This window comes from Gorilla gorilla, chromosome 2, assembly GCF_029281585.2.
Source record: "Gorilla gorilla gorilla isolate KB3781 chromosome 2, NHGRI_mGorGor1-v2.1_pri, whole genome shotgun sequence".
Taxonomy (NCBI): Eukaryota; Metazoa; Chordata; class Mammalia; order Primates; family Hominidae; genus Gorilla; species Gorilla gorilla.
In genome coordinates, this window is record NC_086017.1 from 190,119,713 (window position 1) to 190,133,999 (window position 14,287).

The 14,287-nt window shown below is 35.4% G+C and overlaps 1 protein-coding gene across 4 annotated transcripts in view; it reads right to left on the reverse strand.

Moving 5' to 3' along the window:
* Positions 1-3,383: 3,383 nt before the first annotated feature.
* Positions 3,384-14,287, reverse strand: part of ZMAT3 (zinc finger matrin-type 3) — a 54,153-nt gene continuing 43,249 nt past the window's right edge. For 2 of the 4 annotated variants that reach the window (XM_004038034.5, XM_019024435.4), the window contains 3 exons: positions 13,802-13,968; positions 13,579-13,679; positions 3,384-11,397 (listed from right to left, as the gene is read on the reverse strand). In XM_004038034.5, coding sequence (XP_004038082.1) covers positions 11,189-11,397; positions 13,579-13,679; positions 13,802-13,968 — 477 coding nt within the window. In that variant the 3' untranslated portion in view covers positions 3,384-11,188. Of the gene's footprint in view, positions 11,401-13,578; positions 13,680-13,801; positions 13,969-14,287 lie in introns of all 4 variants that reach the window. The other 2 variants (XM_055381800.2, XM_004038035.5) reach the window with 1 other exon arrangement.

Below are 14,287 nucleotides of genomic sequence, written 5' to 3' on the forward strand. Positions count from 1 at the left end.
TTACAGACTCAAATGATCAAAGCTTCAGTGAAAAAAATTAAACTTTTATACACTTTGCATATATAAAATAGTTTATAATTTTCCAAGTCTTCAGCTATGTACACCTATGGTCACAGTAGCATTATTCACAATAGCTAAAAGGTAGAAGCAACGTAAGTGTCCATCAGTGGATGAATAAACAAAATGTCATCGATACATGCAATGGGATATTATTCAGCCTCAAAAAAGGAAGGAAAGTTGATAAATGCTTGAGGTGATAAGATACCCCAATTACCCTGATTTGATCATTACACATTGAATGCTTGTATCAAAATAACACATGTACCCCATAAATACGTACAATATTATATATCCCTAATTAAAAATAATTTTTAAAAATGAAGGAAATCCTGATACATACTATGACATGGATGAACCTTGAGGACATTATGCCAAGTGAAATAAGCCAGACACAAAAGGACAATTGTCATATGATTCCACTTATATGAGGTACCTCAAGTAGTCAAAATCATAGAGACAGAAAGTAGAATGGTGGTTACCAGGGACTGGGGAAGAGAGAATGTGGAGTTATTGTTTAATGAGTAAAATTTCAGTTTGGGAAGATAAAAAATTTCTGGAGATGGAGAGTGATTATGATTGTACACTAAATGGTTAAAATGGTAAATTTTATATGTTTTGCTATTTTTAAGGGTTTAATTTTTTAAAATTATTATTACATAAATGTCCATCAATAGAGGATCAATAACAGAAATTTTAGAAATCATACAAGGAAACACCACAGAATGAAAAACAATGAAATAGATCCACATGTGCTGGTACGGAATGCTTGCCAAGGTCACACACACAGACACACATACACACACACACACACCCCCCAAGGTGATGAACAGAACAGTAGGGATGGAATGCCTCCATTCACGTTACATAGACTTTATCTGGAAAAGACTCAAGAAACTGCTAACCGCGATCAATTGCCGCTGGGCAGGGGGGACATGGCAGCATGGAGTTCAGGGGTGAGTTCAGGACTTACGTATTCCAAAAAAAAAAAAAAATTCTTTTTGAAAACAGCAATCTTCTAAATTATCCATAGTACTGAAAGAGAGGAATAAAGAAGAAATAACTAGATCCACCCCTAATACCCCAGTTATGGGGATCTGAATTTCAAGAGGTCAAGTGACAAGCCAGGGAACACACTGGTGACAGAACTGAGACCAGTTACCCAGTATGTACTTTTTCTGAATATTTGAAATATTTAATAAAAATACTTTTTTAAAAAAGTCTCCTTCTTCACTGCTAGCTTATTAAAGCAGAAAATATTGTTTTCCCCAAAAATAAACTATGTTTGGGAAAATTTTAATATTTTATAGTTTAATTTTTATGTCAGTAAGATTTCCATGTTTGGTAACATTTGCCCTTGTATATAATTGTGTTTTTAAATTTTCAAGTCTTCTTTGATGAAAGATTTTTCTAGTCCTTTACTTCCTGGTTGGGGCTTTCATTGACCATTATTTTAATTTCCATGTTTGTTGTTGTTCACATCATCGAATATGTAGAGAACAGATTTTTTTAAACAAAATAGACGTTTTTAAATAATCACAAAAAATGAGACATTCACACACGCCTGTGCATATATATCTATCCATACATATATATGGATCCTGATTTCCAATTCAACACTTTCCCACTCTGTCATCCTTTATAGACTTAAGCTGCAAAAACAGTCCTCAGTATCTCTTAAAGACATGACTTGTTTTATTTACAGATAAAAACTCATATCCTCCACAAGGTGGTTTTCAACCAAACATCCTGCTTTAAAGTTAGTTCACCAACCACAAACTGCTAACTGTAAAATCTAGAGAGTCCACAAGGTGGCACTAGATACCGTTGGTCAAAGTCCATAACCTAGTAAGGATTTCTAGAAAACAGGGTTAGAGAGGTGCCTCTGGCATCAGCAAAGATGAAAAATTGAAGCTAATATGAAAGGCATCTTGTTCCTGTCTAGAGGGACAACTTCCAGCCAAAACACATTTGAAGCCCTAATTACATACTTAAAGATTTATCCAAAATGCCAAGCATAAGTTATAGACTGCCTATGGTGGAGTGTATTTCTTCCAGTGGCAAATTTACATCTGTTCCTTTGGATACACTTCATTACTAGCATATGATCATCTTAAACATGTTTCCATAAACTCCCTCCTAGTATACATTCCCCCTATATATATATACACACATACACACACAGACTTGAAGATTAAAAACCATGAAATGTATTTTTAGGGGATTTTTTTGGTAAGAACTCATAATCAGATCCCTTTAAAATAATATTCACATTACACAATAGTTAACTGTCTTCATCTTTTTGTAATTCTTAATTTTCAAGTTATGAAGATCCCACAATTAAGAATAAAACTTGGTGGTTTAAGCCTCAACTCAGATGATAAAAATCTTAAAGCTCACATAAAAAGATCTATTTCTGATCTTTATAATCTTATATCAATTTATCATACATTGGGAAACTTTATCACCAGCCTTTTAAGAAATTATAAATGATAACACCCAGCATTTGATCTTGAATAGATTTTCAGCCAATGAATGAGCCTCAGAAATGCCTTTAAAAAGGCTGAAAATCTGAAATCATTTAAGACTTTTTTGGTGCATATTATCATGGCTTTTTTAAAGCTAAGAATCTCCTGGAGATGATTTAATAAAATGTGCTGATGCCTTGAGTACTTTACAACACACAAATTCAATGTGATCTATTCACTTCATTCAGAAACATTTTTTTGTGTGTGCAGACCGAAGAATTTTTCCCACAACAGTAAGGGTATGTGTCTTGCATCCTGATTAATCAAAGCATAACAGCATCTTACAGCCTATAATCTACTTTTTTAAGTGAGCATTTAAATTCAAAAGTACACTGTATACAGAAAACCAGGCTGTTTAAAGGACCACATCTCAATTATATTGCATATATAAATTGATTATATTTGTAAGAGTATTTTACATGTAAAACACCTCCAAAAGATTAATGGGTATATGCTTTTTAATAATGTGTTTATTTCCAGCAGTGTTTATGGTACTAAGGCCAACTTTCTTAAAATTTGAAGGGAAAATAAATATTAAAATCTACCAACAAAATTGAGAACTCACTCCAGTCCCAGGCTAACTCCAGTGACGGGGAGAACGGGCAGTGTGGGCAGCTAGGTTGATTCTACTGCCAACCTAAAAGCTTACAGTACTTGCATGATTTCCAGAAGACCATGGCAGACTGTGTGCAGACTGATGAATGGGGAACCCACAGTCATCGAGAATCGGCATCAAAATAACGTCTCAGTGATGACAATGTACCTTCTTCCCTTGATCTTCAACTCATAACCAAACAATTTTCAGACAAGACTCAGAAACCGTTTTATTAAACTGGAACACAAAATGCGTGTTATAATAATGTCAAGCCTTTATCAGAAATCAGTACATAAGTGAGGATACACAGCCAAAATGAGCCATCAACAAAAGCAGTATAAATTTTAAATAAGTTTCAGATTTCTATACTCAATATGCTAAAGAAAATAAAACCGAAAGAGTAGTTTCAATTTCACAATTCACAGTTGATTGGTTTTAATCCCATGACACGTTTGTCATTCTGCAGCCCCAGAACACAGACTTCCAAAGCAGTGACTGGCACTCCGACCCAACAGCATACACAGATCTTAAGCCCCTGTATGACATTTAGAGAAAATTTTAATAAACAACCCTAATTACACACAGTTTGGGCTGACATTTTTTAGCTATATCCTTTATCAAAGATAGTTCTAGTGAAATAGCAAAAGCAGTTTTAAAAGTTTGCCATGCCATTCAATGAAGGGTTCTAAAGCCTCCCTTGGTTTTACATTTTATTCCCTAATTTAAAACAATAACTGCATTAAAATGCAACCTTAATGGTGAAAGCAAAACCGGTTTTGCTTCTGAATCTAGAGCATATTTCCAAGGAGAAGCAACTTGTTGTCCCAGCAGATATATGGAATGCTTTAAAGCAGGATCTGACATAGTCCAGTAAGGCATTTCAAAGCAGACACATCATACCCAAACTAAATCATTATGGTCAGTCAAGGATACCACAGGTGAACACCAAGTAACGCAGAGTTAACGAGAAATTCTTACAAATGACACATGATTTACAAAACCCCAGAAAGGTACTCAGGTACCAAAAGAGGGCAAAACAATGACCAGCCACTCCAAAGGAGTTTTGTTACTGTACATGCCATATTTGCAGAGTAGAAATAAACTGCCCTATATGCGCTTTGCCCTAGGATAATATCACTCATTCTGACATGTGGAGTTACTCTTCCTTAAAAAAATATATCATGTAGAGAATACACAAATAATAATAAATGATATAGAACATTTATTATTTTCACTAGTGAGGGGGTCACTTAAGCACTTACAAAGACTTATAAATGAATCATGAAGGTCATCAAAATGCAAAAACATCCGATAAATGTTGCATTATTAGTATTCAACAGTGCAGCAAGATTTTTAGCAACTGCGTCGGGCTTAATTTGGAACTATGGCCATGAGAATATTTTTAAGTTCAAAGAACTGCCAGATGTCTAAAAATAAAAGTGTAATTAGTAAAAATATGGATTTTCCCTCCAAGGGCCCAAAGGAAGTGTTCAGTTACTTTGGAAACCATGAATTTTATCAAACACACACAAGAATATGAATCTGGAACATTTCAATTCTGATTCAATTCTACCCATTGAATCTTCATGACCTGGAGAAAGTCACTTAAATTCTTTAGATTGTATCTAAAGAATCTTATCCACAAAAAGTGGGCATAAAAATAAAGGCATATGTAAAAATAATTTTTTCTAAACATGACTACAGTAAAGCTAAAGATGGTTACTAAGGCTTACAATTTCAACAACTCATTGTACAGTACAATCATTTTTAATTCTGCTAATTACAGCTGGAGGAAGTGTGGATAATTACAATTCTCAAGGAATTCAAATCAAATTCTTTAAAAAAATTAATAGTTTCAATTTACTAAGCTACTTAATCTGCTCTCCGAGAGTTGTTTAAAACAGCTAATTATATAGGGGTTTGACCCTTTACTCCCCTCTACCTTCTGGTAGAGCAGCTGAAAGTAGTGAAAGGAGAAGTGACAAGAGGGAGAAAAGCAGCAAGATTGAAATGAGGTATTCGCTGATTTCATAAACCCCAATCAGTAATTTACAGTTTTTTGAAGAAGCTGCATAGTTTGGCAAAAATACATTATCAGAAGTGGGGAAAAGAAAAATTATATTGAAACTTTAAAATTTATGACAAGCACTTAAAAATGACCAATTCTAAAATAAACTTGTGTTTGAAAGGAATTGTCCTCCCTCACCCTAAGCACACACAAGAAGAGAAACTGGAAGACAAAAGTCTACAGGAGGAAAAAAAAAAAAAGTATGTTAATTGGCTCAGATTATCAACTTCATACACCACTTTCAAAATAGATATTTAAACGAATACTAAACCTTAATTAATGACACCCATGCTAAGAATTTAGGGCAGTGTATTGCCTAAAATTTACTTTGGAATGTTCTTTAAAAAAAAAAAATCTGATGGATCAATGGATGAAAAGAGGGATAGAGAATATGAACAGATACGTGGCAATACAAGTATAGTCAAATGTTGATGGCAGAATCTAGCAGTGGTTATACTGCAAAGTTTTTTCAACTTTGATATAGGTCTGAAAATTTTCTTGAGAAAATGTTGAGGAACATGTTAACATTTCTATAATAAAATTAGTCTAGCAGTGTGTTTCTAAGATTCTAAGTAGTCAGGCAATTTAGAATTTTAAATTAATTAAACTAGGGAAAATTTTGCTTTTAATGGCTTCAAACCTGATTTGTGAAGATGCTTCATTTAATACAGAAATGAACTAACACAATTAATAATTATTGTGCCAGTCTCTTCGCTTTAGCTGCAAATACATAATTTTTCCCCTCTCTACAGAAAACAAGTTTGAAAATGACCATTAGAATAAAGAATGTTTCCAAACATCAGTGTCAAGCTCTTCCAATCAACCACACTGCCATTCACTAAGTATAAACGCAACACAGATCAAGGTGAAAAATGATCTCTGACTTCTGCCAGCTTGGGAAAACTGGATTCATTTTCAGAATGTATGGTTTCTGATCAATAATGACAATAGTTTTACTTGATATCAAATTGAGATTTATTTAAGAAAGGGAAAAAAAGACGTAGAACAGAATTCACACAGACCTTTGTTATTCCAAGCTCCTATTTATGAATGGTGATTAATAGCAATAATTCTGTCTCTCTTCTCTCTGTGAAATGCTAACACTTGCTAAAGGCACTCAGATTCTGGGCTTAACGGAGACAAGGTCACATGGGACCATGAGCCAGTACGTTTTTTGGTAGCTACCCAGAAAGGAAGTTTACAAATGTTCCTCCCATTCATAACGGGAAGAAAAAGTCAAACAGCTATCAGTAGAAGTGTTTTATGAGAAGCTATTTACACAGCTATTTGTCCATTCAGCCAGAGTGACAGTAACAGCTCACAATGGTAGGGGTTCTCCCCTGCCAAGAAAGCAAAAACAGTAACAAAACACTTTTTATCATATATGAAACTCCTATACAATGATTTGGCTAGAAGAAAAAAATAGTTGGTAAGGTCAAATTTTTTTTAAAACATCTGTTCAAAAACCTGCATTAAACTTTTATCTGTCCTGACAAAACATGTCTCAATTTCTTTCTAAAGCAGCTCTATTGTCCTAGCATATGCCTCACCAAGTTCTTTAAAGGGCATTTCCAACCTAAGTTCTGACAATGAAGACACAAAGTAGGTTAGGTTCCAAAACCACCCTTCCTAGCCCTCCCTGTAGAAAATACCATGTTGCACAGTTACATGTGTCCCCTGACACAAATGACACTCATTTTACGTAGGTCACTGGACCTCAAACTGTTGTTGCTTGCTGTCCCAGCCAACTCAGGAGTGAAGGAAGATGTAACCAGACATACATATCTCCCTTTCTCTCTGTTCAAACTGTAGATAGGTAGCTATAAGCACGCATATAGTTCTGTAGAAAAGCTTTCTAAAATGAGGTGGAAGATCTCATGCTTCTTGGTAGTTTTTTAAGTCAGGGGAACGTAAGGATGATGTCAAATAGCCACGATTCTTCTTTTAAACTCAGAGCTTCAAAAATCCTACCTGGTTTTCTAAGTTTACCAACTAATTAAAAGGTCAGTGAAGAAGAGTTGGAGGAGGAACTTTTTCCAAATAAATGGTATAAAAAATTATTCACCTTGCAGAATTTAGTGCAATAAGAGACAGGCAGACAAACATAAACAACATGCACATATTTACAAGTTGCAGGACATGATGCACAACGTGAAGACCAACAAAGTATTTTCAAAGCATCTTCAGTGCACTCAAAAGGATTACAGGGCACACTCAGTTCAGTAACTGAACTTTCTTTACAAAACCACTTCAAAGGTATATGCAATCCAATCTTTTAGTTGAAACACGAATTTTCGTTCTTTACAACTTCTTACCCTCAATACCTAAGAAGAATTCTAATTGTCATCTTCTAACGTTGATTTTTTATGACAACTTACACAAAGATATTATTCACAGAGAAGAGACTGATGCTATGAGTTCCTATGGATGACTACCGAAATCTAAGTTTTTTTTTTTCTAATTTTTGTTGTTGTTGTTGTTGTTGTTTAGGCCTCTGTCCATCCTTGAAGACAGCATAGAAAAAGACACTAACATAATTCCTGGGGAGCACAAGGTGCAAATCCTAAAGTATGTTACAGAGACAGACTGAGCTTCACAAAATGAAACCAACGAAGATCACATATCACTGACTCAGAAGAAACAACAGTCTGCTTAAACAGAGAAAAAACACTGTTTATGGAATACATGAATATGAGAAATTGTACCATGCAGAGATGTATCTATTTAGGCATTTCCTGCCTGATAACCTCTGTCACCCTTTGTTTTCACCTATGGAACAGAGAAGAATACTGCAAGGTAACAAGCTCAAAACAACCTACTGTCATTGAGATTTGAGATTTTTTTTCAGATGTGCATGTAACTTTTACAAGTGATCATGGAAGTTATTTATCAACTTCCCAGAGTTTGGAATTTAAGGAGCAAACTGAGTTATTGTAGGCAATACGGTACTAAAGTGTCCTATAAAACAAACACATAGCTCTTTTTTAGTGCAAAGAAATATAGCAAGTAAGAAATAACACTATAAATCTAACTTCTTTCTTTAAAAGAAAATGCGCTTATGCATTCATAACATCCATTAAGGGCACTGGGAAACTGGAAACCTGAATACACAAGGCCTGAAAAAACATCAAGCCCTTAAGTCGGCTGCTTTTTCTATGTATATAATGAAATTGTTAAGTGGAGAGAGCAAGGGGAACCCTTCTTTTAAAACTATTTCCAATGGAAAACAAAGTGGATGAATGACATTTTTACAAAATATAAATTCATGTTCATATCTTCTACTGTTATTTGAAATAAGGGTTGAAATACCTCTCTATGACAACATATATGTACGTGTGTATGTGTGTGGGTATGCATACACACACATCTACCTATGGAGGAAAAAAACTAGATTTTTAGGTAATCATAGAACCAAGCGGCCAGCACTATAATGTTAAAATTAACCAAAAAATTATATTTAGCAGCAAAATGAATAACCTACTGGCCAATAAGAAAAGCCCTAAATTGCTCAAAACTAAGCAACTCTACTTTATAGATTACTGAAAAAAAATAATAATAATAAAAGGGTTATTATACTAAGAGTCACAGGTCTAGATAGAATCCTAACAGAATAGTATTTGATTCTTCTGTTTCTGGGAGAAGAAAAGTTACAAAATAATTCTACTTCTCAAAGAACCACCACTTCAACAGAAGACAGTAACTGGATACTATACAAGGGTTAATCACACAAAACTCGTTTTTAAACATGGGTCTGAGTTGTTTAAAAATTGTCCCAAAGTATTACAGAAAAAGAATGATTGTAATTTGCCTTCCCCCATCTATTTGCCTACAGAATTCTCAAGAAAAAAATAGAAGTTTTACCTCTAATTAGTAATACAAGCAATCAAATGTGAACTGACCATTGTGCAAACATACTGCTTAAAATATAAACTTCCTGATCAAGTGGGCTTTCAAAAGAAATACGGATGACCACTGGTCTTACCCATATAAAATATAGTAAATAGATAAAATGTAGTTAATGAATATTCACAGAGCACTCCATTAGTTAATCTAGATATATATTATAGCTTCTTTTTTTTTTTTTTTTGGAGACGGAGTCTTGCTCTGTCACCCAGACTGGAGTGCAGTGGCACGATTCTTGGCTGACTGCAACCTCCACCTCCTGGGTTCATACAACTTCTTATTTTAAACGCAAAAAACAAAAATCATAATACTGATATAATTATCAGATGCCAAAGTGATCTATCATATACTTGTTAGTATCTTCAAGAAAGCCGAATTACAAAGAATAAAACCATAGTTCGTGTATATTTCTACTGGAAACGAAGATAGTGAAACTTTATTTGCTTTTTAAAAAATTCCTCTCTGTGTATAAAACAGCAGGTGGTGATATTTTTCAGGATGGCCACCAGACTGGCAAGACAGAGGAAAATGTAAGTAAACCGTAAGAATCAGATTATCAAAAAAGTCTGGCAAAACAAAATATCAAGCAATCTGAACTTATGGTTTAGATCATGATATAAGCGCATGTTACTATCAATGAAGTAACTCTAAATTGGAAAAGCAAACACACCTTTGTTTCCTAAAATCTGCTGGAAAATATATATATATATATATGTATATATATATATATATTTTTTTTTTTTTTTTTTTTTTTTTCTTTGAGACGGAGTCTCGCTCTGTCACCCAGGCTGGAGTGCAGTGGCGCGATCTCGGCTCACTGCAAGCTCCGCCTCCCGGGTTCACGCCATTCTCCTGCCTCAGCCTCCAGAGTAGCTGGGACTACAGGCGCCCGCCACCACGCCCGGCTAATTTTTTGTATTTTTAGTACAGATGGGGTTTCACCGTGTTAGCCAGGATGTTCTTGATTTCCTGACCTCGTGATCCGCCGGTCTCGGCCTCCCAAAGTGCTGGGATTACAGGCGTGAGCCACCGCGCCCGGCCCTATTTTTTAAAATCATATCCATCTTAAACTCATTGAATATTCAAATATGAGGCTTGGAAAACCCACAGCACAGCTGGGGCATGAAAATGGGCTTGTTAGACAAGCTGATTCAACTGGGGGGAAAAAAGAGGAGGGAAGAAGGGGGCAATTACATGTGTGAAATCCACAACTGGAAATCAAGTTTAGCGGTTTGGAAGTATACAAGCTCATTGGGAGTATTTGAATTCAAGAAAACTTGCATTTCAATGATGGGGAGACACGATACAGAAAAAAAAATGTCCTGGGAAAGACCCTAACAGTTTCTAATAATGTATCCTACTGACAATGCATTGAGGTGGCGGTTCTGGTTAAGCCCTGGGAAACTGAAATCTCTGCTGACCTATTTTTACTTTGATCTAAAAAGAATTCAATACAATTCTTTAACAGTACATAAAACTACAATTGCAAAAGAAAATGGCAGAAAAAAAATGTCCCGGGAAAGACCTTAACAGTTTCTAATAATGTATTCTACTGACAATGCATTGAGGTGGCGGTTCTGGTTAAGCCCTGGGAAACGGAAATCTCTGCCAACCTATTTTTACTGTGATCTAAAAAGAATTCAATACAATTCTTTAACAGTACATAAAACTAAAATTGCAAAAGAAAATGAAACTTTTAAATAGTCAAAGTTCTAAGCAGTCAGGCTACTAGTTGACCAGAACTTGAGCAAGATAAAAAGTTATTTCTGATGGGGTAGGTAGGTCACATGCTATGAGCGGCTTAACACAATTGACCCTGCAAAAGCGTTATGACCTAAGAAGCACGTTCTTCACACCCACCTCCCCCGCCCCACCCCCGGGCCCCCAGGTTTTGACATCTCATGGTACCACTGTGGGTTACATGTATTAACATTAAGCAGAGGAATGTACTCATATCAAAAAGACCACAAAGCAGGGCAAGTTGACAAAAGGCAAACAACAGGCAGGACAAGCTGCTCTATCTTAATATGATAATCACTATACATATCCCAGATTTTCCATCTCATTCCTGTACCGCTGTTCAGACACCTTGCTCTTATGTTGCTTGCTCTCTAAATGCTGCCGGAATTCCATCTCTTCGCCAGCTCCAACATTACACATTGAGCAGTAAAACTGGCCACTTGGAGTAACACACATGGCCAGATCACGTGGAATTCTCTGCCGAGAGCGGGGATTGAAGTAAGGACCTGCTAAAGCAAGAGATAAAAATAATATATTCAAAATATTCATTAAGTGAATGACAACCTGACCAATTATCACTGTAATTTGTAATTCTAAGTTCAAATTATAAAATTCACAGATTCTTAGCTTTAAGTGAATGTGAAGTTAATGGATTTTTAAAATTACAATTTTACACAGGTTCGATCTAAAAAGATAAAATGATTCCTCCAACTATTGTCAGAAAAATTGCTGTAGAGCCAAACCCAAATTCCAAATGGCTGTGTCTCTAAAAAAGTGAATACACTTTTAAAAATACTTTAATTTCCAAGCATTATATCAGAAGTCTTACGCTTATACTAACCCTTTAATCCAAAAATTCTACTTGTAAGAATTATCCTAAGAAAATATTAAGAATTTTCACACTGAGATTTAATAGCAATATGTTTATCTCAGCAGTGATTATAAAAGCAAAAATTTAGGGGGAAGGAGATTCAAAAATAGGATTAAAGAAAGTATGGTAATGAATGCAATGGAAAACTATGCCATTGCTAAATATAATAATGCTATAGAAAACTCTTATGCTATTAAGTAAACTATGAATATCCCAAACTAGGATCCCATTTCTATTTTAAAGAAGTCATACATATGAAGAGACTAGAATGAAATCTGCAAAAGTGTTGCTGACATTACTGATCATTTCATTTTCTTCTTTTTACATTACTGACCTCATAAGCTGGACCCTTAGTTCGTTAACTTTATGCTTTTCACTTCCACTATGATAATATATAGGTAATACTTTTCTCAAAATACTGCTTTCACTGCATCCTACAAGTGTTAATATATTTTCATTACTGTTTCGTTGTAAGAATTTTTAATTTCCAGTATAATTGTTTCTTTGAACCATGAGTTATTTAGAAGTGTTTTTAAATTCCCAAACAAATGGAAATTTTGTTTGCTTTTCTATTTTTGTTGTTTACATCTCATTTCATTGTACTCTAGTCAGAGAACATAATCTATCCTAAAATTTATTTTTCTGATATTAATACAGCTATCCCAGCTTCTTTCATTTCAGATGGATTTCTTTCATCCAATTTAACATTTTTTGGACTTTGGTAATTTTACATTTATTATAATTACTAATATATGTTTAGACTTTTATTAATCATAATGAATTGTGTTTTTTTTTTTTGAGACAGAGTCTTGCTCTGTCACCCAGACTGGAATGCAGTGGTGTAATCTCAGCTCACTGTAGCCTCCACCTCCCAGGTTCAAGCGATTCTCCTGCCTCAGCCTCCCAAGTAGCTGGGATTACAGGCGTATGCCACCATGCCCAGCTAATTTTGTATTTTCAGTAGACACGGAGTTTCACCGTGTTGGCCAGGCTGGTCTCGAACTCCTGACCTCAGGTGATCCACCTACCTCAGCCTCCCAAAGTGCTGGGATTACAGGCACGAGCCACAGGCGCCTGGCCTGAATTGTGCTTTCTATATGTCCCTTTTTTAGTAGGCTTCTCTGGCTTTTCAGTTAGCTCTGTTTTCTATTTGTTTCACTGTTCAAGTAAATGACCTCTGCTGGCATGTGCATGAATCAGAGGCTGAAGTAGAGGGGAGGGTGAGGGACTACTCAGCCCACTCTCCCTACTGAAGACAATCAGAAAATGCAGAATTTATTCCTACAAATCAGTGTTTGTGAACTAAATGTGTATATCAGAAGCATCAAGCAAGCATTTTCAAAACACACATATGTCTGGGTCCTACTCCAAATTTATTCATTGAAAATCTCTAAGTCATGGTTCAGGCATTTTGTAAAAGCTCCTTGGGTAATTCTGTTTCACTAGCCTGGTTAAAAAACACTGCTTTAGAATCTTTTCTTTAACATGGTACAACTTTAAACCAAGTAGCCCATTTTTATCATGTCTTTTACATTTCTCAGCTGGAAATATAAACAAACATAAGGGGACAAAGATAAGAGACCCTAAAACACAGACTATAGTGTAAAACCAAAATAAATAATATATTATTTACAATAATAAAGTAAATAAATGAGACCTGAAATACACACCAGCCTGAAAGGCCGCCACTAGACTAATTCAATAAAACACTGACTAACTCCAAATTCTCAGGGCTATCTATTATCATTAAAAGAAATAAAAACAAAGGAGACTAGGTACAGAATGTACCCAAGGTATGTGGAAACAGACAAGATACCTGAATTATTCTGTACTGTATACATATTTCTCCTGTTAGGCATCATCTTAAACTCATTCCCTTCTTTCCTGGCCCGCCGTTGACCCAGCTCTGAGGATTCCCTGGAGAAAAGAAGTTTAAAAAAGAGTGAGTCTTCTAAACAAGAATCCCTTTCTACTCTTTTTCTTTAAAGACAGTCAATCTCACATAACACTTTGGCCTCAGAGAAAATGGCAATACCTACGAGAATGAGTTACTCTGAGCTTCCGCCAGCCGCAGCCTCTTGGCATGATTCTTCCCTTGATAGTGAGCCTGAGCCACAGCTGGGGAACTGAAGGAGGCATCACAGAGCTTACAGTAATCATTCTCCGTGGCCAGGATCACTCGGCCTCCTGGCTTAAAGGAGCCCATCTGACATCAAAGACACAAGAAGAAACAAGGTTAAAAAAAATACAGAGTTTCCTCCCTCTCCTCAAAGGTCTTTCTAAGAGCTGAAAAACAACCAAAGGATATGGCATGACCACAAGCATTAAGCTTCATCAAGAAAATAATTCATTCCAGGAAAACAAAAAGGCTGGGAGATACTTAATCATGGTTTTGCATTATAATCACTTAGGTACCAAATTAGTGAATGCTTAGTTGCTGTCGCCACTGAAGACATTTTTTAAGAGTTTAAAAACCTTAGATTTAGGACAGTAAGTCATGGGTAAAATAGGTAAGGCCTAAAATC